The 26,871-nt window shown below is 49.5% G+C and overlaps 11 protein-coding genes across 11 annotated transcripts; 8 read left to right on the top strand and 3 right to left on the bottom strand.

The window, feature by feature from the left end:
* Positions 1-344: 344 nt before the first annotated feature.
* Positions 345-2,229, top strand: N7447_000701 (NAD(P)/FAD-dependent oxidoreductase; the record flags this gene model as incomplete). Its single annotated transcript, XM_057224977.1, has 6 exons — positions 345-469; positions 542-638; positions 700-739; positions 805-1,230; positions 1,289-1,834; positions 1,901-2,229. 6 exons carry the CDS (start codon positions 345-347, stop codon positions 2,227-2,229), a joined length of 1,563 nt encoding a protein of 520 aa, XP_057088993.1.
* A 1,652-nt stretch (positions 2,230-3,881) lies between these two features.
* N7447_000702 (uncharacterized protein) lies at positions 3,882-4,088 on the bottom strand (the record flags this gene model as incomplete). Its single annotated transcript, XM_057224978.1, has 1 exon — positions 3,882-4,088. One exon carries the CDS (start codon positions 4,086-4,088, stop codon positions 3,882-3,884), a length of 207 nt encoding a protein of 68 aa, XP_057088994.1.
* Positions 4,089-6,609: 2,521 nt separating this feature from the next.
* On the top strand, positions 6,610-7,116 carry N7447_000703 (uncharacterized protein; the record flags this gene model as incomplete). The annotated part of the gene is made up of 1 exon (XM_057224979.1): positions 6,610-7,116. The coding sequence occupies one exon, from the start codon at positions 6,610-6,612 to the stop codon at positions 7,114-7,116; it is 507 nt and encodes a 168-aa protein (XP_057088995.1).
* Positions 7,117-8,721: 1,605 nt separating this feature from the next.
* On the top strand, positions 8,722-11,779 carry CweA (uncharacterized protein; the record flags this gene model as incomplete). The annotated part of the gene is made up of 2 exons (XM_057224980.1): positions 8,722-8,793; positions 8,846-11,779. 2 exons carry the CDS (start codon positions 8,722-8,724, stop codon positions 11,777-11,779), a joined length of 3,006 nt encoding a protein of 1,001 aa, XP_057088996.1.
* Positions 11,780-12,040: 261 nt separating this feature from the next.
* On the top strand, positions 12,041-12,490 carry N7447_000705 (uncharacterized protein; the record flags this gene model as incomplete). The annotated part of the gene is made up of 2 exons (XM_057224981.1): positions 12,041-12,070; positions 12,209-12,490. The coding sequence occupies 2 exons, from the start codon at positions 12,041-12,043 to the stop codon at positions 12,488-12,490; spliced, it is 312 nt and encodes a 103-aa protein (XP_057088997.1).
* Positions 12,491-12,669: 179 nt separating this feature from the next.
* N7447_000706 (WD repeat protein) lies at positions 12,670-14,198 on the bottom strand (the record flags this gene model as incomplete). Its single annotated transcript, XM_057224982.1, has 2 exons — positions 12,670-13,888; positions 13,942-14,198. The coding sequence occupies 2 exons, from the start codon at positions 14,196-14,198 to the stop codon at positions 12,670-12,672; spliced, it is 1,476 nt and encodes a 491-aa protein (XP_057088998.1).
* A 192-nt stretch (positions 14,199-14,390) lies between these two features.
* N7447_000707 (uncharacterized protein) lies at positions 14,391-15,151 on the top strand (the record flags this gene model as incomplete). Its single annotated transcript, XM_057224983.1, has 2 exons — positions 14,391-14,523; positions 14,586-15,151. The coding sequence occupies 2 exons, from the start codon at positions 14,391-14,393 to the stop codon at positions 15,149-15,151; spliced, it is 699 nt and encodes a 232-aa protein (XP_057088999.1).
* Positions 15,152-15,956: 805 nt separating this feature from the next.
* Positions 15,957-16,654, top strand: N7447_000708 (putative GAJ protein; the record flags this gene model as incomplete). The annotated part of the gene is made up of 2 exons (XM_057224984.1): positions 15,957-15,959; positions 16,022-16,654. 2 exons carry the CDS (start codon positions 15,957-15,959, stop codon positions 16,652-16,654), a joined length of 636 nt encoding a protein of 211 aa, XP_057089000.1.
* Positions 16,655-17,662: 1,008 nt separating this feature from the next.
* rim8 (pH response protein PalF) lies at positions 17,663-19,986 on the top strand (the record flags this gene model as incomplete). Its single annotated transcript, XM_057224985.1, has 2 exons — positions 17,663-18,124; positions 18,184-19,986. 2 exons carry the CDS (start codon positions 17,663-17,665, stop codon positions 19,984-19,986), a joined length of 2,265 nt encoding a protein of 754 aa, XP_057089001.1.
* Positions 19,987-20,312: 326 nt separating this feature from the next.
* N7447_000710 (putative secretory component protein shr3) lies at positions 20,313-21,067 on the top strand (the record flags this gene model as incomplete). The annotated part of the gene is made up of 2 exons (XM_057224986.1): positions 20,313-20,358; positions 20,448-21,067. 2 exons carry the CDS (start codon positions 20,313-20,315, stop codon positions 21,065-21,067), a joined length of 666 nt encoding a protein of 221 aa, XP_057089002.1.
* Positions 21,068-21,518: 451 nt separating this feature from the next.
* N7447_000711 (uncharacterized protein) lies at positions 21,519-22,719 on the bottom strand (the record flags this gene model as incomplete). The annotated part of the gene is made up of 2 exons (XM_057224987.1): positions 21,519-21,880; positions 21,942-22,719. The coding sequence occupies 2 exons, from the start codon at positions 22,717-22,719 to the stop codon at positions 21,519-21,521; spliced, it is 1,140 nt and encodes a 379-aa protein (XP_057089003.1).
* Between the last annotated feature and the right edge of the window lie 4,152 nt (positions 22,720-26,871).

A 26,871-nucleotide genomic window follows, 5' to 3' on the forward strand; every position in this document is an offset into this window, starting at 1 on the left:
GATTAGCTCTACCGCCGAAGGTGAAGCACATAGATCTGAATTTCTCAACGTGGCACTTCTTTGCCGCCCTACAGAAAGTCAAATGGTCCTTTGGATCTGTTGACGCAGAGTCTACTAACACTAGGTGTAGGGGTAGTGCGCTCCACCTACGCCCTCCTACGAACTCTACAGATTAGCTTTGCCGCTATGTATACCTCGCGCGGCGTCCCGCAGAGTAGGCCACACAACTTGGCGGCTCTTTAGCGGCTTATTGGTGATGTGGTCTAGAAGCAGGATATTTAAAAATGTCGTGCATGATCATGTAGTGTCAACTTAGGTAACATATACACTCTCAGTCATTAGCCATGTCGATTCCAGAAACATGCACCGTATTGGTGATCGGGGGTGGACCAGCTGGCTCGTATACAGCTTCTGTGCTGGCCCGCGAGGGTATCGACACTGTGTTGCTAGAGGCAGATTCTTTCCCTAGGTGAGAGAGAGAGGGAGAGAAAGAAAACGACCTTATGCCCCTCGTTTGATGCATTCTAAACAAACAATATAGATACCATATTGGCGAGAGCTTGTTACCATCGGTTAAATACTTCCTTGAGTTCATCGATGCTTACGAAAAGTTCGACAACCACGGATTTCTACACAAGGTAATGACTGCCACTTCCCAAAGTTTCCTGCATATATCAGTTGAAATGACTCGTCAAACAGAATGGAGCTACCTTCAAATTCAACTCGAGGAAACCTGGGTGTAAGACTGCCAGCTATATGACTCTCCTTTCAAATAAACACAAGGCTTACTGTGAAGCTGCTCAGTCACCGATTTTCTTGCTGCTGGTGGAGCTGGAAATCACGCATGGAATGTGATTCGCTCCGAAGCAGATCAGATCCTCTTTACGCATGCAGGAGAAAGCGGTGCAAAAGTCTTTGACAAGACGAAGGTAACCGCCGTTGACTTTGAGCCCCAGCATAAGGGGCTCGAGAATGTTACGGAGGGCAGCACAAATGGTTTGCGCCGACCAGTTTCTGCCTCCTGGTCCCAAAAGGAGAGCGGTGCTTCAGGGACTATTCGATTCAAGTACCTCGTCGATGCATCCGGACGGGCAGGTGTAGTAAGTACCAAATACATGAAAAACCGTCAGTACAACCAAGGGCTCAAGAGTATTGCGACTTGGGGATACTGGGAGTCGGCGGCGGTTCATGGCCCTGGCGAGGGTGACCCATTTTTCGAGGCAGTTGATGGTAAGTACCGCGTGTTTGGATTTCTCTAGCAACACAGCAGACTAATCAAAGATATCAGATGGAAGTGGCTGGGCCTGGTATATCCCGTTGCACGACGGCACTGTTTCGGTTGGGATTACCATGAAGCAAGACCGCGTTGCTGCCAAAAAGAAGGCGTCCGGAGCAACAGGCACGCGGGACTTCTACCACCACATTCTCTCCAAGGAAACCCCGGGCATTGCTAAGCTCCTTGAGAACGCATGCGAGATATCAGACAACCTCAAAACCGCATCCGACTGGTCGTATAGTGCAACTGAATATGCGAGCTCCCATCTCCGTGTTGCCGGCGATGCGGGCTGCTTTATTGACCCGCTCTTCTCGTCTGGTGTCCATCTTGCCATGAACAGTGGGCTCTCGGCAGCTATTACGATCTGTGCATCGATAAGAGGGGACTGCAGCGAGGAAACCGCTGTGTCCTGGCATTCAAACAAGGTTGCTGAGGGTTACACTCGCTTCCTGCTAGTCGTGACCAGCTCCCTTGAGCAGATCTACGGTCGTGAGCAGAACATCTTGAACGATATCGACGAACCTGGATTCGACAACGCATTTGATCATTTCAAGCCAGGTATGTTTGTTCAATCACATCGCTTAGTTACGTTTCTGCCGCCCTCTAACATGTACATACGTGTAGTCATCCAAGGCACCGTTGAAGTAGGCGGGAGACTCACCAAGGAGGAAGTCGCCCGGTCAGTCGACTTCTGCACTAAGGTTATCGCAAAGGTAGAAGAAGGTGGCTGTCTTTCCACCTTGGCCTTGGAAGAGGACAACCGTGGCAGCGAATTGGGAGCTGCTGCTCCCGCCGGTGCTTCGCGTACTGATGACAGGGTCAATGCCGCGATTATGAAGATTGTCCGAATTCACCGTGTTCTAGATCTGAAGAATTTCTCGGCCGACGTGATTAATGGGATGGCACCAAGCATGGATCGTGGCCACCTTGGTCTCGTTACGGCGACCAGCTGATGGAGATAGGTTTTTATCTCGATGTGATGTCCACGCCTCTCCTATATGTTTCCTGTGTTTCTTCTTCTTCCTGTCCCTCTTTCTTAGATATATCAACAGAGTTATTTTCCTGCTCTGCGCCTCTATGTTCTACGTCTCCCGTCACCAGCGCTGCTTAGCAATCTCGACGGAAGTAGAGTGTCGGCGTTTCTCCAGCTTGACTCGCTATATATGGACACATACTTAAAGTAGATAGATGCCCAAGCAATTTATCGGTGACACTAGTGCGCGGTCTGCTAACTAAAGGGGTGAAATCGTAATAGGAGAAATTAACACCCTGTCTTTAGCCATTGACTTCTACTCGTATGGTTTGGGGGAAAAAAAACAAAAGAAAAATGGCTTCGGTTAATGCAAACAACCCGCTCATTCCAAGACAGACAGTTCTCTTTTTTAAAAGACCAATTAATTCATTTATCTTTTCAATAAACGTGGTGAAAGAAATAATGTGCGAAGGGGCAGAGCGGCCAAATGTCAAATGCCTGATTTTTCAGGCTCGATGTCTTAATATGCCTGAATTTGCCTGAATATTGCTTAATTGCCTCATTTTAGACTGGCAGAAATAAAAATACCTGAATTACTATGACAGAGACCTTAATAAGCAAAGTTCCTAAGTTTATACCTCAGAAGCTTCTAAGAATGGCTTTGAAATAAAGCTATTCCTAGACCTCCGCACCGGCCCACAAAGCCCATAGCCGGGCCCACCGATGGGCTATGGGCCTAAGGTGGGAGCCCAAATGGGCCCCAAACAGTACAAACATGTCGAGAATTCAGATGCCAAGCAAAGTTGAACCTACTTTTTGAGATTTGTCAAATACCCTCCGTTTTACCACCGTTTTTAACCCTTATTCCTAGGGTAATATTTTATTGGTTTGAATGGTTTATAATCAATTACTAGTTATCTCTCTATATCACGTTTAAAAACGCGAGAAAACGCGTTGATTCAAAAGTTTTAAAAATTACCGAGGATCGCCAGAAAGTGGTGGTACTCTGCATGAATCCCAAATATATATCCAATATCAAAACATTAATACGAACACTTTCCGTAATATCTCGATCTCCATTAGTCGGATCTTGTTCAAAATAGAAATTTATACTAGTATACCTACTTTAAATCCAGGTTTCAAAGTTGAACTTTATGCGACCAGTGGAAGGTCATACATAATATAGCGATTATAGAGGCCGATTTGTTAGCGTCGAGATGGGCTTTAATGGGCCCCCACTAATGGGCCGTGGGCCGGGAATTCGGGCCCAACCCGGCCCATTGCGTAGGTCTAGCTATTCCTACCATCCAAATTTTTGTATACATCCATTTATAGGCGTTGAAGCTGTTGCGACTGACAAAATATCTCTGTTGAAAAAGTGAAGCTATTCCCGCCACACCAATCCTGGAATTCCCTTTTTTCTCGGCGTTGAAGCCTTTTCACTACGCGACTATCCCCTCTCTTCTTCTTCCCCTCCCCTATACCACTCCCGTACGCTTACTCTGGCCGCCGCTCGAAGCTTCTCTCGAGGTAATCTATACGTCCTTATATTTCTGTTGCCGATGCTGACCCCGTTGCCGTTGTGCGGTCGGGGACGGTGTTCAACGCCGGGGATTCGAAGAAACTTACCTTTTACGGGGACTGTGAGAAGTGTGGAGAAGTAACTGCTGAGAAAAGACTGCTTTCCCGAAGAGCTTCGTATTCGGATTCGCTGCTTAAGTCGAAGACGCTAGGTGCAGTGGAAGAATCAGAGTCGGAAGCGTTATTCGAGAAGATCTCGGGTAAGCGTGAGCTAGTGTCGCTCTCATCGTTAAACAGAGTAGGCCACGGAGAAGGCATGGCAGCGGAACGTAGGGTGGGATTCAAGAGGGGGTAAGAGTAGCGAAGATAAGCAGAGCACGAGATAATGGTCGAGAGTGATATTATCTCACTTAAAGTAAGTCACCCGTTCGAAACCCAGGCTAGAGGAGTTACTGGAGAGCGAGGAAGGACTATCGGTCGGGGACCATGGTGGTCGAGATTTATAGAAACTCAGGGAAGCAGAACGGTTAATAGAGGAGCCGAAAATGGCTCCCCTCCGCCAGAAGAGTGACTGAGGGTGAACGAGGATGGGGCCTCGCGGCGGCTGCGGCACGAATGGACATCGGTCGATCAATGGGCCCAGGCACCAGGCACGGCTAACCCTAAGCAAAGTTAGCAGTAAACGGGGTTGTGGGCTTTGGTCCACGTGATGCTAAGACTGACCACGGTGAGCGAGCGGCCGTTTCTGGCCTTCTATTCACCGTGTCATCCTTGAATGTAGTATTACTCCTGATTCGTGAACCCCCGTAGTTGAATGCTATAGCCAATTAAAGGCCTCTGGAAAGCTTAATTAGCTGAATTACAAGCTGAATTACAGAGATAATTTCTCTATCTAGCTAAATTTCTGTTATTTGTTAACGTCATGCAGGTCAGTGACAGCATAACGTATTTCACATGCGAGTGGTCCACACAAGCGAGTGGTCCACGCAAAAACACATAGTAAAAGCGATATAGTTGTCACTTATATTTCAACAACTAACGTTTTTATCTAGCTTCATAACTTGCCGATAACGATTGATAAGCATTTTTAATATAATATATCAATCTTAAACGAATTGAATACTTCCATTGTTGTGGTATTAAAAATTACGCCGCTGGATTCTACAAATATATATATCTCAATTACCAGCCTATTAAATTCCCTCAAAATATATCAAGTAACTAGATATCATATAAGCAGCATTAGGCTGGAAGAGCCAGTTTATATACAAAACCGTTGTTGCACTAACATGTTGTAATTTATCGCTTTTACTATGTGTTTTGGCGTGGACCACTGGCTTGTGTGGACCACTCGCATGTGAAATACGTTATCACATTGTAATATTTTTGGAAAAAAACCCTTCGAGGGTCGGCAAGTGAATCAACGCTGGGAGTGAACCGATGAATATATATGTTTACATAATACATCTCTTTTAAGTCACCTCGTATGATCTTGAGACGCATTCGATTTAGACCCGCATGTGTTTTGTTCCTATATTTGTTCAACATTTGTCATACGAACTAATATATATACTCCGTATTGAACATACCCATGTTGTAAAGGTATTTCTGCTACAGCTCAACTTGTTTATCATTCAAAAGTGCATAGACAAGAGTTTTCAATATTACTTCTATATACCATAACTAGAACAAATACCTATCTCGTTCGATAGGAGAGTTAGTTTTAGCCAAAAATGGGAAATTTTTCAGCTTCCTGGTAGTGGCTTTAGTCACTCAAAGTGGTCTGTCTAGCTTGTATGACGGATAGGTAGACATCAACAATACTACAATGCTAAGTTATGCTTAAGATTTTCAAACCTAGATTAAAGCCGCTTTGTGGCTGTGATTGATGCTACGTAACTCTACCGGGGCAAGCTTTGCCGGTGTGAATTGTACAATGTCGTGCAGCTTTGTATGCATATGCAAGATGTGACTTACATATGAGATATGATTTGTAAACTATGTCGAAATAGAATGATCGAGGAACCCGATTTCAAATATGCCCTGCCGCCCTATAATCTGTCACACCGAGAGACACCACACAATAAGATGCCCTCATATGCTAGGGTGGAATCCACATACTGAAGTGACCAACGGGGTTACAAACAGAGCCTATGGAGAGGGGACTTGAAGCAGGGGATTACATGATCGACCGATAAGAATGCCATCTAAGCAGTGATTTGCCAATAGTAGGGGCTTAGGGTTACTTTTGCTGCAGGAGAAGATCATTTACACTATAAAGGGTGTGGGAATGCTCGAAGGCGCACGAGATGCCAATCCAGGGATGAAAAATTGCCTCTAAGCCAATAGAAGCCTTGCATCCCCAGAGAAATAGTTCATTGCACTACAAGGCGTTCCCGAATGTACCTAGGACTCTTTTTCAGAAAACTCAGATTGTTGTTGCCGCAAAGTTGCCCCTAAACCATCCATTCAGTTGCGCCGCAAGAGGAAACCACCACTCATTCCATTTTATATCAAATTGTCATTTCGACGGGCATATATTCGCCCCTCTACTATTTTCAATAATTATATTCCTTATTGTGATCAGTTCGAGTGATGAAACTGCCGCGGTCCGCTTGGACTTGGAGTGCATTCCAGGTTGATACGGCATTGTTTATGTACGGCGGTGTCTCGACCGTCGCCATTCCCGTTGAAGCAATCATAACACCAGCACCCAAGCTTAAAGAACAACGCCCCATACAACGATCCAAGTCTAAGCGAAAAAGCCTGAAGAGGTCACTCTCCAAGATCTTTTGATCTGGAAATCGGCTGTCCCTTATAGCCACACTGGCACATCGCGATGAGTTTACACGGACTTGGGGTGATTGGGGCCCAGGTGGCCGCGGCGATCAAAACCGACGAGAAAATCCCAACGACACCTAATATCGCTCCCCCACGATGCTCCATTACGTCTTCGCCTGGGGCTCACAGCCAGGAGTTTGATCCATCGATCGGTGCAAAGCCATGCTCGCCTTTCTATCCCCATTCAAGTCCAACAATCTCGCACGAACAACTCACCTTTGAAACGAAGAATGCCAATCGGAGAAGTCATTTGAGAGACCTGGAAAGCATGGGCCCATACGCAAGCTGCCGAACCGATAGCCCCCGACGGTCGAAATTGTGGGAAGAAGAGAACAAACCATTGACGTGGTTGCAGTCTTTGAATAACAAACAACGAATGGCACTGAAGGCAGTCGTGGCTGTGGTGACAGTGGGGACTATGATTGCAATCGCATTGGGCATCACTGCAGCGGTAGGAGGAGCAGGTTGGAAAGCCAGTGCCGAAAAAACGGCAACTGGGGGATAAGTGAGTTCTTAAGTCTTTTTCACCGACTGGGTCACATTCATCGCTGACAGGACATGCAGGGTTCCGGTTACCGTGTTACCACTTTTGATTTGGGGGGATAAGCAACCCGATCATCATTCATTATGATTCACATCATCGACTTCTCCGATCTAACATAGGTCACCCTTTTTAATTTCTTCTTTCGCTTTCGAAGATGCCATGGAGAGAACTGGAGTTTGAGGGTGAGGATTTTGTTATTCTTAATTGGAGATTATTGCACTTGTCCACCGAAATCACATGTCATACTCCGGCGTGATCAGGATCCCGCGGATGTTGAATTGGACATGTCATGGAATTGGCAACCACTGTATCATATCCTAAGTTATTTCTTTTTTCTGTTCAAGTGCCTGAGGTGTGATTTGTAGCCTTAAAATGCAGGCCATGGGACTGACCGGATCGGACCGACCTCAGTGCCGAGAGGGAAATTGTAGATCCGATCCGATGACCCACTGGCGTTATAAAAGACCGCAAACTTTTTCGCCCTTCTCTCTTTTTCTTTTCTTCTCTATCGAAAAAAAGCAACTGAGCCTGCCACGACCATCGTTCTGTCTTTATGACAAGCCCACGACGATGTGTTGCCTTCGGTCCTACGGACTTCGGTCTTACGGGACTGATCGGCTCAGGAGATAGATTGTCCTCGATAGGAAGTTCGTTTCCTGTGTCCTCTTAAGTGAGGGCGGTGGGATTTGGATGTCGAAGACGGGACACATTCCTTCGCCTCAACTCTATTTTAGCAGTTGAGGTAAGAGTAGCGACCAACACATTGATGTATGTGAAGGTCTAAGTAGATTTGGTAAATAACGAGGAAGGCCGAACAGACTCGCGCAACCCTGTATAAATCCTAGACTGAAGAGTCACTACACTATTTCTATTGTAATGTGGTTGATTCAGCTAGACTCTGTGCGCAGAAGGGACCACAGGATCGCAGTCATTGGAAGCACCGGGAATCCCATGTTGTCTGGTCGCACTGTGGTTTTCCAAAGCGAAGCTCAACCCGAATGAAGGACAAGATGTACAAAGATCATCCATACTTCAGTCTGTTTGGGAGGAATCGAACATGATTTATGGCATCACTCGCGAACGACACTCAACATGGTCAAAATATCGCAGCTCACACAAGGGGCTTGCTTGATCACCGCTCCTGTTCAGGTAGTGATCCATCCCTCTCAGCTCCTGGAATGCGACACCACCACCTTTCTAGGGATTACATGGGATCTGTTTACGATCTGACCACGATCGACGGGAATTTTCTCACCTATTAGTGTTACTTTTTCATTCTCGGCGACATTCTGAACATTACGCACGGCTTGGCCTCGTGTCAAGGTGCAGTCCCTGTTGATGCGATGGCATTCCCGCCTGCTTGTTGAGCTGTTGATCATCAATGGAAAGGAACTACTAAAGGTCTGAACATCTCCTCCAGCTTGTTCACTATTCATTGTTTCTTAAGGAGAATATTCAATCAATCGAGCCATTCATTTATTCTGCTCTCGCTTCCAGTCACTCTTTTAACTCCTACGGCCAATATCATACGCCTTTTTACAGCAATATCTCCCAAGGAGCGTAATCATGAAGGGTTTCATCGGCGGAATTCCTGTCGCACTGCTGGCAGTTGCTGCCCAGGCCAAGTTTGCTGAAAATGTATGTCATTGTCCGGTCTGTATACAGATCCTTCAGCTAACCACACGAACAGCAAGCTGCTGATACCGCTGCCGGTGGGCCTTCTACCATTGATAGCGAGACAGGCTTCATCCGCCCCAACTCCGCTAGTATCAAGCCCGATACCCAGGTCAACGGGTGGAACAATGATGGCCACCCCGTCAATCTGCAGCACGCGGATGCGTACTCTCGCCCTTCGGGGGTGCCTGTGCCTTTTGGCCACCCCGGCTTCCCAGGCGCCCCTCAGGTCCCTGGAATGGGACCCTTTGGAAAACGAGATGGTCCATCTCGGTCTGTCTTTGATAACGACGATGATGAGCACAAGGGCGACTTTGGTCACCACCACTCTGACGATGATGGGTACAATAGCGTCTTTGGTCACTACCACTCCTACGATGATGAGGCCAGTTCCGTCTTTGATGACGACCACTCTGACCATCATGAGGACAAGGGCGACTTTGGCCATCACCACTCTGACCATGATGAGGACAAGGGCTTCGAGATTTCTGGGGATGGTGCCTCTACCTCCTTCCGTCGCCGTGGGTTCCCTGGCGCCGCTGGACCTCACTTCGAGGGCCACCCCGAGCCTCACTACGCGCCTCACACTGAGACCAAGTATGAGCCTCACCCCGAGCCTCACTATGTGAATCACCCCGAGCCTCACGTTGAGAACCACCCTGAGCCTCATCACGAGCCTCACTATAGCCCCACCTATGCGCCTCACTACGAGCCCCACACCACACTCGACCATGACCTCACTCAGGTCAAGGATAACGAGAACGGTGTTAAGGCCGGGAAGATCTCGTTCAGTCGCCGTGGGCACCCTGGCGCCGGCGGGCCTCACTTCGAGGGCCACCCCCAGCCTCCAGCTGGACCTCACTTCGAGCCTCACCCCGAGCCTCACTTCGAGGCTCATACTGAGTCCGAGTATGAGCCTCACCCCGAGCCTCACTATGTGAACCACCCCGAGCCTCACGTTGAGAACCACCCTGAGCCTCACCACGAGCCTCACTATAGCCCCACCTATGCGCCTCACTACGAGCCCCACACCACACTCGACCATGACCTCACTCAGGTCAAGGATAACGAGAACGGTGTTAAGGCCGGGAAGATCTCGTTCAGTCGTCGTGGGTTCCCTGGTGCCGGTGGGCCTCACTTCGAGGGCCACCCCGAGCCTCACTACGCGCCTCACACTGAGTCCGAGTATGAGCCTCACCCCGAGCCTCACTACGAGAATCACCCCGAGCCTCACGTTGAGAACCACCCTGAGCCTCATCACGAGCCTCACTATAGTCCCACCTATGCGCCTCACTACGAGCCCCACACCACACTCGACCATGACCTCACTGAGGTTAAGGATAACGAGAACGGCGTTAAGGCCGGGAAGATCTCGTTCAGTCGCCGTGGGCACCCTGGCGCCGGCGGGCCTCACTTCGAGGGCCACCCCCAGCCTCCAGCTGGACCTCACTTCGAGGGCCACCCCGAGCCTCACTACGCGCCTCACTCTGAGTCCGAGTATGAGCCTCACCCCGAGCCTCACTATGTGAACCACCCCGAGCCTCACGTTGAGAACCACCCTGAGCCTCACCACGAGCCTCACTATAGCCCTAGCTATAACCCTCACTACGAGCCCCACACCACAGTCGAGCATGACCTCACTGAGGTCAAGGATAACAACAATGGCCTGAAGGCCGGGAAGGTCTCGTTCAGTCGCCGTGGGTTCCCTGGCGCCGGCGGGCCTCACTTCGAGGGCCACCCCGAGCCTCACTACGCGCCTCACACTGAGTCCGAGTATGAGCCTCACCCTGAGCCTCACTACGAGAATCACCCCGAGCCCCATGTTCACAACCACCCCGAGCCTCACTACGCGCCTCACTACAGCCCTAGCTATAACCCTCACTACGAGCCCCACACCACAGTCGAGCATGACCTCACTGAGGTCAAGGATAACAACAATGGCCTGAAGGCCGGGAAGGTCTCGTTCAGTCGCCGTGGGTTCCCTGGCGCCGGCGGGCCTCACTTCGAGGGCCACCCCGAGCCTCACTACGCGCCTCACACTGAGTCCGAGTATGAGCCTCACCCTGAGCCTCACTACGAGAATCACCCCGAGCCCCATGTTCACAACCACCCCGAGCCTCACTACGCGCCTCACTACAGCCCTAGCTATAACCCTCACTACGAGCCCCACACCACACTCGAGCATGACCTCACTGAGGTCAAGGATAACAAGAACGGCGTCAACGCTGAGAAGATTTCGTTCAGTCGCCGAGCGTACGCTCCTGCTCCGGAGGTTGATGCCACCGGTTCTTCTGGCGAGGATCGTTCTGAGGCTCCCCAGTGCGCGGCCCAGGTCCATGAGGTTGTCCGTACCGTGACCAAGACCCAGTACAAGACTGCTGAAGCAACACATGTCGCCTACCAGTCGGCTCCCGTCGTGGAGGCCAGTGCCATCCCTGTCCATGCTCCCCAGCACTCCGTTGGGGCTGAACCTATCGTGAACCCCTACCGTGGCTCCGCCTTTGCAGTCCCCACTAGTGCCGCCTTCTCGCCCTCCCCCCAGCACTCCGCTGGAGCTGACCCTCTGGCCTACTCTGGCGCCTCCGCCTCCGCCCCCGCCTCACAGCACTCCGCTGGAGCTGACCCTCTGGCCAACTACGGTGCTTCCGCCCCAAGCAACCATGCTTCTCACCGTCCTATGAGCCAGGCTGGCGAGTACTCTATGATCCCCGTGCAAGTGCCCGTGGCCACCCCTGTCTCGCATGGCGCCATGTCCCAGGCTACCTCATCTAACGGCGTGGCCAAGAACGTGCCCAGTGGTTCCTCTGTCGAGTACAACACCTCTCCTTCTTCCTCTGCGTCGGCTTCTGTCTCTCATGGAATCATGTTCCAGGGTGACGCTGCTCGTCTCTCTGGCGGAATTATTTCCGCCGCGGCTGCTGTCATGGGTGTCCTTGCCTTCATCCTGTAGGCACACCCGGCGATGAGCTCCGAGGTTTTTGTGTATTGCTAGTGCCTTGTCACTCGTTTTGCCTTTATGTTTACTTCACAACCATTCTTTTCAGCACCGCATTTCTGTAGCTTACCAATTTGACCCATCTTTAATGGCCAGTTTGTCATTCTTCAACGATGTTTTGCACTTTATAGGACTAAACAATCGAATTTTCTTCCCACTCTCAACTAACCTAAAATGTAACAATTCAGAGTAGATCACATTCACCCATCCCTAGTCATGAGTCCACACACCGCATATTATACCGTAGTATGCGTCAAAGTGCACTCAATCTTCACAAAGATCTAACTTGCGGTTCCTGGTCCCGAACATCTAGACTCCAGTGGCCTCGGCCAGGTTGCCTTGATAACAAGTGGGCATTTGATTTCGCGACTGCGAATCCTTAAGCCCAATGACAGCAAAACGCACTGGGATCTCAGATACCTACTCTCAACTTCTAAGCCCTCAACAGCGACGGCCGCCGACAACACCACTGACTTGCCACGCTCGACCCGGGATGTGGGTCAGAGCGGCGAGGTCATCGGCGGCACGGGCAACTTTATGCCGGCCGGCATCGAATCCAAGCATGCCTATATGGGCGCCAATCACCACGCTGTCCATGGTGACACTCGTGATCTCAAGCATTCCAAGTATGACCGGAGTGAGTTTGAGCGCTATCAGCAGGAGTAAGGGGTCTCCTCAACCATTGGTGTGACGTTTCAGCTTTTCGAAATGATGGCTGGTTTCTTTGAGCTAGCGCTAAGTGGTGCATGATGTTATGAATGGCGTTTGTCAGATGTAGAACAATTCAATACTAATCACAAAATATTGTTCACATTGTCTGCGTAGAGTATGGCTATTAAATCGTTTCAAATTTGTAGCCCAGGATGGTCAGGCCCAAGAAATCCTTGATAGATCTCGTCAAGAACATCTCGCTTCCTCTTGCGATCGGCCTGAGCTGCTTGCTCTGCTTCAGTAGGTTCGCCGTCTGGTTCGCGAGACACCCATGTCCGGATCGTTCCATCGCCGTGCGCCGAGAACAGCTCTATCCCCTCTCCTGAGGCACCGTTCCCTCGCCAGACAAGGTCATTGATACGCCCGGCGCTCAAAGCACTCGACCGACCACGAAAATTCTGCGACCCAGCCGCGAGACCCGGGACGCGGAGACGCTTCACGAATGTCCCCTCGCGAAGCTCGAACATGAAAATCTCACCACGATCATCTTGTTCATTGAAATTCGGCCACAGTAGTGTTTCGTGCCCTGGACTCATGGAGCCTCTCGGCACGATTAAGGGTGCCCGTTCAGCCAGGTGCGAGGAAGAGGAATTACGGACCCGAGGACCGAAATGAACAAGTGTATTGGCGCCTGTTGCAGAGTCCCAGACTCGAATTCGGGAATCCTGTCCCGTCGTCACTATATGACTGCCATTAGAGGTCCACCGTACCCCGGTGGCAGGACCATTATGGGCACGGGCATGCCGGGAGAAGGCTGGACGACTTTCGTATGAGACCGGTGCAGATCCAGTTCCTGGGGCCACCAGTCCTACTGGATCGTCCATATCCAGGGTAGCGATGGCAGAGTTGTGACCTCCGCGACGCACGTCGAATATGATTACTCGGTTGTCAACCGACGCGGAGGCTAGAAGATGTGGCCGGTGAGGTGCCCATGCCACTGATAAGACTGCGCCATTGTGTCCCGGTAGACCTTGTGTCGATAGTCCAGATCGTAGGTCTACTAGTCGGACCGACCGTTCAGACGTGCCCACTGCGACGAGCAGTGTTGACCCAGGTTGGGAGGAGAACGAGTGTGAATATGGTGTACAGTCTAGGTTGAATGTATGTATGGGGGTGATAGAGGGCGATTGCAGCGCCGACAGTTTTAATGTACCATCGTGTGCTGTCGAGAAGATCGTTGATGGGACGGGATCAAACGGGTAGATCGAGAGGGAGGTAATCGCACGTGTATGCGCATCGGCGTGAGAGGATTTGCTGACGGACGCGCAAGATTGATGGACGTGTTCGAGTTCTGAGCCTCTTGATTCAAGGTCCCAGAGATGAATCGATGGATCGGCACCTCCCGATATCATACTACCTTCATGTTAGATTGACAACTGTCGGATGCGAAGTGGTTGCACACGCACTATCGGCCCTCAAACTGATCGACAGCCAGACAATTCACGCCAGACTTGTGAGCGAACACCTCCGCCGTAATACCTAGCTCTTGATCTAAAGGCGCCACATCGTCTTCGGACCGGTCCGTTGGTGCAGCTGCTCTGCGGCTGGAGAAGCGTATACCCGGAGCAGGCTCAAGGTTGTGAACTAGCCGGGTTGTTTGAGCAACATGAAATTCATTTGGAGTTACAGACCCAAGGGCTCTGTTGAGGAGATAGGAATTCATTCATTCATCAGCGCTGGTGCTTTTACATAGAGAAGTCGAAAGCACTCGATGATGCTATGCTCTACCGGATTAAAGTTATGCCGGCGCATTAGTTGAATTTGGCAGCTGGAGATACTCAATCTTTACATACTATCCGCTGCACATCTGTTCGATTTGCCAAACCTTGATTGGTCTTCCTGGCAAAATTGTAGTATGTCTGTTGCCAGGTCACTTGATTCGGACGAAGACAGTTTTGTCGAGCCATTCGAAGATGACCAAGAACCACTGGACGATAAGCCTTCGAAGCACATAAAACGCCGCGCGAATGTCTATGATGCGGTAGCTGGTATGTTTTGGAAGCTTGTTTAGATTGTCATACTAGGAAGAACGAAACCTAATTGCAACTAGGTCGTGTCAACCTCCGCGGTGTCAACGCACCCCGTGAAGTTGCTTCGCAATACCGCGACACAAACTCGGCAGGCGCTCGAAGTTTGCGTCCAGAGGAGCTTCTATATCGCAAACAGAACATTCCGGCGGACTCAGTCGACGAGAGAACCTACTTCGCGCATGAGAATCTTCCCTCTGATCAACCTCTTCCGAGCTCCGAGCTCCTTGAGACAATACATGCCTATGCGGCCGACTACTACGAATACGCTACGGCGGACAACGGCAAAGATGACCATCAGACCATGGATGAGACAGCGCTGCTTGCAATGGGGATCCTGGTCGAAGAGATGGCCAAGGAGGAACTGGGTGAAACCGGGGACCTGGCCCTGGTTGAAGGCCAAGAGCTCTCAGAGGAAGAGGACGATGAAACAGGTCTCGAGAGCGACACCACAACTAGGTCAGCAGTACGAGCAGCACGAAGGAAGCGAGCAAACAGCATTGTCCGGCAAAGATCAAAACGGCGCAAATTGTCTCGTTCAGTTTCTGTTACAACAGATTTTGACACCGAGCTTGATGAAAGACGATGACCGGATGAGATGGCGTTAGAAATTTCTTGTCAGGTTGCATCCATTTGTCCGCAGCCGGATTTCTCGGAGGCCTTTGATACCTGCAGCTGTATCAAGCTACGCGATATCTTGCAAAGCTTCAGCCAAACCCCTTGAAAGCGTATCGGGTCACCCCGTGTACTGCCGTGCACAGCCACGCTGCACATGGTATCTGCACATGGTATCGGCACATATCCCAGTCCCTGCCACCACTATATGGCATACGGAGAAGCAACAGTCGTACTTTAATCTGTAAGACAATAGTTTGCTGCGCCTTCTTGTGCGCCTCCCACTACACAAGGCCTTCAATGGAGCTATACACAGGGTACTACCTCCAGGGAGAGAAAATTCGGTGATCAAACCGGTCAATATCTAGCCGGCTGACAGGACTGTTGAGAGCGATCTCTTTTGCAGCAGAATCTTGTCTTATGACAGGTCTAACCTAAGTAGAGTCCAGGAAGTGACTGGATTGGATCTCAAAAGAATAGGTCGGATTTCATTTAGTCTTTGTGCTAACTCCAAAGGCTAGCGTGAACAGCGTTACAGTCATAATTTTACAATGTGTTCAAAAAGTAGTTCTACAGAGAAAGCTTTGGAATAGGAGAGGAAAAGGGTAGATGCCAAATAGAAGAGCTTGTATTGACTGAGTTTCCAACCTTTGTGTGACCGGTAGACATGTAATCCTCTTCCCTCTGGACCACTACGCCTCCACCAATGCTTAGCCGTCTCACACTTACCCGATGCGTGAACGGCCGGATTGTTAAGCTTTTACCTATGACAGTACAAGATGGTACGTGGCTTTGGCATATCCCAGGGTCTAGGATTATTTGGAGACTACTGACGCACCACTAGCCCAAATTAACCAAAAGCGCTAAACAAGATTTGATTTTGACTCATCTCCGCGCCACTGGAACCTGTCACACGCTCAAGGATCTAGAGAAGACCCTACCCTCAGTTGCCTCCATCAATGGCATCCAGGTCAAGGAATACATCCAAGCTTTGACGGATGAGGGTCAACTACAAGTCGAAAAGATCGGCAGTGGGAACTGGTACTGGAGTTTCAACAGCGATGAAAAGCACGAACGAGAACGTCAGTTGGCCCGAGTGACTATGGAGGTGGAGAAAGTCCGGAAGTCTTGCGCCAATACGGAAGCGGCATTGGCCGAGACCATGCGTCGACAGGAGATCGACGAAGATGAAAGAGAATTCCTGATGACCAAAAAAGCCGAGCTCCAGGTGGCAATCGATCGGGTACGGACTACAGAGGCCCAACTCGGACCCCTCTCGCTCAGCAAGGGTGTGAAGCAGGTCCAAGAGGAGTCAGCGGGGTTCCAACAGCAGGCATTGCAGTGGACAGATAATATTTACATCCTAGAGGGTTATTTACGCAAATTAGCCGGTGGAGATCGACAAATCACTGAAGGCGTTTTGCGAGAATGTTATGGAGATGAATACGTGGACGGCGGTCTTGATGAACTAGGATAGGACAGATATTTGAGGGAAAAAAAGCTTAGGTTTGCTTAGCACATGGCCTTGGGAAATGATGTAAAACATGAAACATGTCATGTATCCAAAAATCCGAAAATCCCCAAATATCCTCCCAAAATATGATAATCATTGCCTAGAAAAAAAAGGGGAAAACTAGCTGAGCCACCTGGGACACCAAGAGAAGCTTGACCGTGCAACACGCGAAGCCTTTCTCCGCCTCTCGGAGGCTTATCGCGAACCCGCGACTCTCCCTCTCTCTCTCTCTCTCTCCTCTCTATTATTGTCACATCTTCTCTCCTTCCCCCCCCCCCTCTTTGACTATAAGCCCTCTATCGTTGGCTCGTGCATTCTCGAGTTCCACATTCCTCCGGATCTCGCGTCATCTCTAGTTGCGCCTTTCACCCTCTCTCCCCCGATCCCCCGATCCCCCGATCCCGTTCTAGACTCTCTCGACTACAGCATAGTATCCGGTGATACTGACCCATTGGTCCATTTCAAACCCGTCATTCCCCCCGACATTATCCACTTCCTTATCTTGCGACCTCACCTTGCATCCTGATCTGCGAGTTCCTGGCGGGGGTACCGTTGAAATCCTGCCTCGCGCTTCGATGTCACATGGAACAATGTGGTGCAGTGGCCCTCGCTCATAATCCCCATTCCGCTCTTTGGACCAGGGGAATCTCTCGCGCGTGGATCAGAATACAACATACATTCCGTGGACGTTTGGAATCAGACCGTGCTTAGTGCATTGGCCCTGGACGCCAGACCCTTGGACAAGACGATTGATTTACTTATTGTGTCGCTTGATTGGATTCCTTGACGTAGGCTGACTGCCTGCTGGTCTGTCCGACCATCCCCCGCCATTCCGTGCTGCCCCAGAGAAACACCGTACCGGCGTGTTTGTCCGATCGGTACTAAAGCGGTTGCAGTCTTATCATCCCCACCATCCCCTCTCACCCCTGCCTCGTCGTCTTGTATAGATGCAGTAAACAGCGGCTGTGTGTCATGTCCGCCAACCCTCCCACCCAACCTACGTTGCCGGCCAGTCGGAATCGCAACTCTTTCCTGTCCAAGTTTCGCTCCCCGCTCGGTCAACGAAATCGAGGCATCACCGATTTCTATATCGATCCGGATGACCCATGGCGCTCCTACTTCCCCGGTGATATCATTAAAGGCACCGTCGTTGTGACCGTTGTACGACCCGTTCGCATCACGCATATAGTCGTATGTCTCCACGGCTATGTCAAGGTGTTCAAAAATGCGATCCCGGCAGGAGAAGCAACCCCCGACTTGGGATTCTTAGGACCGGGACGGGGTCGACGAGGCGCAGAATACTTGGGCAATGGGTTAGCAACCTTGTTTGAGGATGAAGTTGTTCTCTGTGGCGATGGACGCTTGAAGGAGGGCATATACAAGTTCCGCTTTGAAATGGGCCTTCCTCCTTATGCGCTTCCCAGCAGCATCAATGTGCGTTTGCTGATACAACCTCTTTTATTTAAATACGCTAACCAAATGGATAACTGCAGTTTGAACGTGGAACCATCGGCTACTCACTTACCTCCACCCTTACCCGACCGACCACCATAAACCCTACACTTACCTGTCGAAGACGGGTCAATATTCTAGAAAACATCGACATCGCACCTTTCCCTGCCCCCAGGGCTCGTATAGTTACATTGGAACCTATCTCAAAGCGCTCAAAATCAAGGGGGAAAGCCAAGTCGACAAGTTCCGACGCAACCGCAGGGCCGGACACATCCTCGGTCGATACCCCTATCAGTGGTGCGGCACCCTCCGTAGATACCAGACCACCGCTGAGTCCATCGCCAAGCAATGTCAGCTCATCCAGCCGGCCTAGCGAGAGCAGCCAAAGCTTTCGAATCACCAGCAATCCCGGTTCATCCGCAAGCACGGGTGAACAAAATAGCGAGAGTCGCAGTGCGACCCCGTCTATCTCAGATAAAACCATCACCGCAAAGGCTGAGCTTCTGCGCGCCGGCGTGCTCCCCGGCGATACCCTACCAATCACAGTCACGATCAACCATAGTAAACAAGTGCGCAGTGCGCATGGAATTATGGTCACCTTATACCGTCAAGGTCGCATTGATCTTCATCCTGCGATTCCAATTGGCACTACGGCAGCCGGCAAAAAGCCGGTATATGAAGACTGCTATCCACGATCACGGACGGGACTTGGAGGACTTACCTTGGGAACAAGTCGGACAAGCAGCACTTTTCGCAAAGATTTGTCGCAGACATTTGCCCCGCTGATCATTGATCCAAATACCATGACTGCAATTGTAAAGACCTCGATCCGAATACCTGAAGACGCATTTCCAACCATCACGCGAGTACCGGGGGCCATGATCAACTTTCGGTACTTTGTGGAGGTCGTAACGGACCTACGAGGCAAAATCACTTCACCAGATCGCTTCATCCCGCGTTTCAACATGGTCTCCGGTGGTACTACATTTTCGCCTAGCGGGCAGGTTCTCAACCCGGCTGATTCGAGTGGCGTTACTGCCAACTGGGCTGGCAACATCTTGGACACGGACTCAATCCGCCGTGAAAAAGGTGTGATCTCAGTGGCCTTCGAAGTAGTGGTTGGAACGCGTGATTCACAGCGAAGGAAATCGACGAAACGTACATCATCTACGGCTGGCGACTCGACCATGTCACAAACGGTGCCTCCTGCATCTGCAGTTCTACTTAACCCTGTTGATGGGGAGGAGTGGCCAGAAGCGAGCCCAATGCCCAATTCCCAAGGGGAACATGGAACACAGGAGGGGTATTTCCCCGATGAGACAGATTGGGTAGAGTACCCTGACGATTACACCGAACCTTTCCAGCCAATGGACTTTATGGTTGCGCCCCCAGAAGTCGAAGAGCCCGTTGACGAGAAAACACGAGTACGACGTCACGAGGAAGCTCTGCTGCCTAGCCAACCGCCCAATGAAGATGAGGCAGGGCCATCTACGGTTCCAATGGAGGTCCCGACCGCGCCGGTTTTGCCAGACGATCATCATCTTCAAGACTACGAGCATGTGCCTTCACCAGATATAAGTGGGGGACCGCACGCTGTCCGCTCTGCGGAATCCTTGCAGACCGTCGTAGTGAACGGCGCTGGGCCCAGCGAGCCACGTGTACCAGGCGACGACAAACAAGAGCTTGAGCGTCACCGACTCCAGGAGCAGGCGAGCGCACCCCAAGACGAGCCCAATATCCAGGAACCCAACGATGCGCCCAGTGCGCCGGTCTTTGATGAGGATGACCAACTGGTCGGTGGGACGGCGCATGCAGACGAGTCGTTGCCTCGATACCAGCGATGATGTTATGTACATTTTGCATTTACGGGATGTTCTGGAAGATACCACTATTCGCATTTATGAAAAGGCGCTAAAGGCGCTGAAATCTGTATCATACACTTATTTATTAAAATCAATTCTCAAATTTCATATTACATGCTTCAATTTTCCAATGTTATCAAATATGCTTGGACCTCGCTAACCTCAAAAGTCTTAGATTTGTAAAAACGTCCTTATCTCACGCCCCGGAGGGCTTGGCACCCGCTTACCGATACCTGGGGGACTTAGCCTTGCCCCTGGTCATCTTCTTTCTCTTCAAAATAATCTCTTCTGCTTTTCCAATTCTCACAATGGCCTTCAAAAGCGGGTCGTTCGCGACCTTCCTCATTGTCTGCCGTAAGTCGATCGCCGTCGCGAACTTCCCCGGACCCAAACGGCAAAGAGGCCACGAGACTGTAACAAACTAACTCAATCTCCCCAACCAGCAACCTGTTTCTTCCTGGGCATTATCTTCTCCCTCTTCCCTTACGACTACCCCATCCTGTGGTCCACGGTGGTGACCCCCACCTCGCACTATGACTATCTCGAGGCGCATCTCCGCTTCCTGCATGCATCGCCCCCGCTCATCCCACGCATCCTGCACATCGTAATCTTCCTTGGTTTAGCCGGCCTCCTCACCAAGCTCTACAAGCCCTCCGAATCAAACATGCTCTTCGATGGCGCCTCGCTGGTCCTCTACATGTGCGGAGTGACAGTCTACATTGCCAACATCGTCAAGGGTCTGCGCCTCGCCTCTGCCGGCCAGTACGGTGTCGACCTGGCTTCCACCGATGATGAGCACGAGCAGATCCTTGGTCGCGAGGACTCGCTCAAGGTTCTTTCCGCTAGCAATACCATTCTCGCGCTTGTCCTTGTTGGCATCTTGGTTCTGCAGGCTGGACAGTGGTATGCGGAGCGCAAGGATCAGCAGGAGGATGAATCGTTTGCTACTAGCAAGAAGAATGAGAAGGAGGCTGCCGAGGTTTCTGCCACTGCTTCCGGTTCGTCGACTGCGACTTCCGGAAAGTCGGGTCGGCAGGGAAGTCAGCGGAAGAAGAGCAATTGATTCTACTTGTTGATTGTTTCTCTTGCTTTCGTTCGTGTTTGCCTTAGAGATGTGGATAGGCGGTGGAGTGGTGCGTCTGATTACTCGCTTTGCTTGGTAGCTATTCTTTTCTTTCTAGTGGCCTATGCAGACAGGGTTTTGCTGTCGCAAAGAAAAACATTGAAGAGGCATTTTTTGCTTAATTGTCGAGGGGGTCATGGAATTTGACTTTAGTCTATGTACATATGTGATCCATAGATATGGTATGGCGCGTCCATACCAAAATAAGATAGCAGATGAAAATGCAGGAATATGGCATGATATGCACCCGAGTATAGATAGAACAGAAAAGATAGATAAATGATCATAGATGCATTGAATGTGGACATATGGTATGGCATCGCAGAAGGGGAATCATTGCGCAAGTCGTGAAAGATGGTAAGGTATCATATCAGGCATGAGAAATTCAAGTTTAACGGAATGAGAATGGACTCCGAGGGAGATCGGGTGAGCGCGGGCTCAGTGCCTTGGCGAACAATTCCTCGCCGGAATCATTGCTCGGAGTGCGCGTGATTGCGCCCATGGATGCAAACCCGCCCTGGTCGCTGTTCCGTTGGGCTTCCTGCAGAGCTGAGGGTGGGAAAAGTGCAACCGGCTTAAGTGATTCGGGGCCGGAGGGGTTGATGTGAGAGCTTGGAGTTGGAGTGGGATTGGTATCTGGCGTTGGCATGGAGTGGATGTGCTTATGCGCAACGTTACGGAATGAGCTGAACGAGGATACAGCAACATCAGGAGATTGAGGCGAAAGAAGATGGGCGGTATTAGGAGTAGAATCTGGGTTGGGTTAGTTTCAATGATACCAAACATAGTAACAATTGGGACCAAGGATACATACTGTCGTTCACTGCCAGGTCCTTTGAGCTTGTCTGCAGTTTCAGTCCCTTGAGCTTGTCGCTTAGCTTCCTGCCGCTGATAGGCGACACCGGTGTGGCTGGGTAAATGGAGGATGAATTTGAGGAGTCATGGCTACTGGCAACCGAGTCGACAGCGCGCGAACCGACTCCAAAGTTTTCCTCAATCCACTCCTTTTCTTGAATAGCCATGTGTAGAGCAATTCCTTCAATGTTGTTTTGTGATTCAGCAGCAATCTCCTGCTCAAGAACACGGAGTCGTTTCTTTGCCCAGATAGTATGTAACACGCCTTTCTTGCCGGCCGCCCGGCCGGTGGCGCCCAGACCAGGAGGGAATATTGCGGGGAGAGGGTTCAGCTGGAAGGTATCACGGCTTCGTAGGGGCCGCTTCTCGGCTAGAGCAGCTATTTCGTCCGGTGTGCCCTGGAGCTCGTATGATAGTGTCACAACAGGCGGGATGGTGACATTGGGTGGCAATAAGAGGTAGAAGCGGCGCAGGCTATCAGACGGCCGTTCGTCGGCGGGTAAAACGGTAGTCTTGCCAGTCCATGAAACGTTCCAGAAGCCCTCAGATGAGGATCGGGTAAGATCGTCGTCCTCCCACTCGATCATCAGGATTTTAGTGCCATCGTTGGCCTTACCGGCCTCGAACTCAAACCGAGCCAGTGCAGTTATCGATAGGCCCTCATTGCCGGTGCCGCGTGGCGTCTCAAGCTCAGCGAATTCGCTGTCTGGTGTAAATGCGGGTGGTGTTTGAGCCATGGCTGTGCAGTCAGGCCGGAGACGAGTAAATATGCTACTCGGTCTGGGAGGGGCACGGGATGATTGAATTGTGCTTAGGTACGCCGCTCGACAGATTAAGAAAGGGAGCGTGTATGGGGCTGAGTGCTAAGTGGGATGGGAGTAAAGCTGCACTGATGGAGGGGAAGGGAGGCCATGAGGCGGGTCGATCACGGGATTCCAGAAATGTCCTCTCTCTGGCTTCATTGTGATACACTTTTTCCCGCCTTGATGGGGTAATTTTTTGACCGCAAAAACGCCACTCTAGCTACTTCTAGTTGGACTATTATTGGATCTTCATTATTACTCGTCGACATGCGCAGGGGGAGACCGGCCCATCACATCAACAACGTGCAATCCTGGCCTGCCCCGCCTCTAAATATAGAAGCGCCTATGTGAGTCTTTCTCTTCCTTGGTTAATAACCTAGATTTGATTACCCACTGACTTATTTTCTTTGAAGCTTATGATCTTGAAACATCCAGGGTTCGAATTTATGGGAACTTCCTTTGTTATATAGATTGGAGATTTGGCGACCCAGCAAAGGCGTGTTCTCGAGAATCTATTTTTGGACGATGCAGTGTGACAAGATGTGATGCCGTGCATAAGTAAATGTCGCTTGCTGTTCTTGGCTCCGAGATCCTGGTTGCATCATGGGCTACCAAAACCAATTTCAGGTATAGGATTGGAGAGCCAGAGGTCGAGTATCAACATGCCTATTTGAATGTGCAGGCTAAATGGCAGTCGTTGTTGCGAGTGACCGGTACAGGATTGCATCTGTTAGGTAGATCAGATATCTCAATCAGCTAGTGCTCAGTGTTGGGTGTGACGACCGGTTCCAACCTAGGAATGGTTGACTAATCACCATGGTTGAAATGGTTCGGCGAACTGAAAAGCATGCCAACATCCCCAGGAAGATTGCACCTTGCTTGTCGATCATAATAAAACAGGTTGAAAATCTAGACAAGGAATATGAATAGTTCAGCTAGCCTTCACCATCGATCGTCTTTCAGGAACAACAACAGTCACTCATCGATTGTCGAAAGGGAAACGAAAACCATCACATCATGGATTCTTCCCATTAAAGGGTGTTTGGTAGAGTCACCGGGCTTTATGGAGCAGCGTGCTTGGTTGTCCACGCGAGCTTCATCGAATGGCGATGATCTATAGCCGATGAAGGGGTGATGTCCGAACAGGCGTATAGAGGTGGGTCAAAGCAAGCATTGCGCACAGATGGTGTATCTTTATTTAGAATTAGTCAAGGTGATAGCTATCTTGGCTTCAGAAAATAAAGTAAAGAATAGGGCTCGTATGATACTGTACGATACTGAGGATATTGTTTCGAAATAAAAGACCCGAAACATATCAGAAACGGACCTATTTTGGTGTTAATCATGGTCTCAATGGTCGAAATGGACCAGGCGCCATTGAGATGCATCAGTGTGTATTCTGGGACCGTTGGTGCAGCGGGGTTTGTGACGAGAACGTGAATTGCAGCGTAGAACCAACACGGGATGGGCTGCCCCTGCATGATGCGACGATCTATGATCTAAAATTGACAAGCAGGTATTCTAAGAATAGAGGTATTGCAGGATAAGAGAAGGAGGTGTGCATAACTTAGATGCGACAAGTAGGCGACAAGTGGGACAACAAGCCGAAGGGATATTATCAAGTGGTTGTTAGTCTTGGATCCAAATAAAGCGACTCGCTCGAACCAATCAGCTTGATATTTGGCAAATGCATATGCAGAGTGGAATACGAAGTAGTCTTACCTACTTCATTGGATCCACTATATTGTATGTTGGTTGATTCGATTAGTGGTTTCGCGCATGCACTATTGTTAAATTTAGGAACCTCCTCTTTCCTTCTGTGCGCCACAGGGCCTGAGATGAATTACCGTCCAATTAAAAACGAGCATCCATAAATAGAGACTGTATCAGCTTTGCTTCTATTTGTCTCCGTCTATTGATATATTTCAATCTGTATACTATTTCCAGACTGACGAATCGGTGAAATTATCTCGGTCTGTGATGTTCACATGGTTAGAATTTCCGCTGATCGCACGTACAACATAGTTTATTATCTTATTTTTTCTGATTTCTATTTTTTTTTTTGCTAGTCCCGTTACGTCATCTTCTTACTTTACCCAGGTGAATTTGTCCTTTGGCATAGATCGCATGAATATCTCAAGGGCTCAGGGATGATTTGTAGTATCTATTAGAAGGGTTGGTTCCTGAAGATGAACCATGGATGATTGAGGGTTGTTGGACATGTTAGCAAACTGTCATTGTGAGATGGCCGCCAGAAAAAGAGGCCCGTCGACCTATTTCTTGGACACATGAGGTTGAGACTGAGTATATTCCAAAAATAACATTCACCTAGTTAGGTCATGAGTTTACTGCAGAAAGGCCCTGGACAGTGCATGTGAATCCACTTCAGTGACGAAATCCTTTACATCCGATTGAAGATCATACCGGTGATTATACCCTAAGAACTATGTACAATCATAAAACTTGACCAGCGTTTAGAATATGAAAACGGCCCGTGATCAACGTCTGTAAGTGAGACCAGGAATGGCCCACAGCAGTATTAACGGTATTAACTCCATCGAAGCCAAACAAGGATGACAGAAAGCGTGGGTTCCTTGCATGCAGATGTGCCGGTGTTACTAAATTTGGACTCTTCACGATGGGGAAGCTGATTCTCGCTGCAGCCATGTAGAGAACTAGCGCTGATAGTGATCACGACTGGATCGGGTCATTTTTGTACTCGAATTGTATACCAAGAATCAAGGAGTACTATTACGATACGTCCTCACCTTGCTGACGAGACCGTAGGTTTGAAAATTTCCACTCGAGTCTAACCATTAAAGCGTCAAAGTGATAAGATCCGGAATCGTTAAATGCCAATCCAAAAGACTATGTTGTACGACAGTGATTGGCATGAAAATATTTCAAGTCCAAAAATAGCATGCAGCTCCTAGGGGGTGAAGGATGGCGAAAATATACGGAGTAGACATCGATGGTTGCTCTGAGTGGCCGAAACTGCTCTCTGTCCCAGCCCTGACAAACTTCCCCCGCGTGATGAGCCCACTGAAGTTACCCAATCAGGACACAATGATTGCTAGTTCTCACTTTCGGAACAGGCTAGTCTATTATGGGAATAGCGCCAGCGCTTAAATTAAAGAAAATGAGCGGCCCGTGGTCAGACTCTCATAAATCCCGAGGTTTGTTCATGGTGATTGGTCACTATTTTAACGGTGGGTCTAATATTGTTTCTAGGTCTCCTTTCTAGCAGGTGTTTGGCCTTCACATTCACACTGTGATAACAATGATAATCGTGTAAAAAATACTTGCCTAATATTTAGAAGGTCCACACCAGTACTCTGTACCTTAAATTGTGACGCCTGGAATTGACTAGGATATTTCATGACCAGTAACATGCTTGAGCGCTATAATAAGAAAATTGCCATTATTGTGTTTTGAAATTTACGCAAGCATTCAATAGACAGCCAGCCTTGTAAATTTTGCCCATTAGCTTATGCTAAAGATATTCCTGCTACTCCGTAATCAACCCTGCATCTTCGGCAGACACCTTTGAACGTATTGTACCCACAGAGAATAAAGTACCAAGGTGATCAAAAGCAGGCAGTACATGTAGATCCATATTCACTCCTCATTGATCCATATGTCGGCGTGCGATCACAAAAAAAAAAGGCTAAAATGGTTTACTGGAAATTATAATCACACTACTGTACGTTTGACTTTGCAATCATCTGTTCTGAATTTCGAGGAAATCTACTCTGTACCTGGTAGGTATATTCATACTAGGTGTTGGCCTCCACGAAAAAAACAATACATCAATGGCTTTCATTGACTTGATTTGCGCATCATATGCATACTAATATCCTTAATTCCGAATAATACGCGTAGTCCATCTCATTCTTAGTCTTGTATTCTCCGATATTTTTATCAAGATATGGATACAGTGTAATACTAATACCACCCATGTATTTAAATACATCACGAAAACACACCGGAAGTGCATGGTATACTCCGTACTAGTAGTAAAGTTAGGTAAGATGCAATACGTAGTAAGGGGCGGTGGCTGAGAACAAGGAGAGGGCCAATTCAAAC

This window comes from Penicillium robsamsonii, assembly GCF_028829455.1.
Source record: "Penicillium robsamsonii strain IBT 29466 chromosome Unknown utg000001l_segment0_segment0, whole genome shotgun sequence".
Classification (NCBI taxonomy): domain Eukaryota; kingdom Fungi; phylum Ascomycota; class Eurotiomycetes; order Eurotiales; family Aspergillaceae; genus Penicillium; species Penicillium robsamsonii.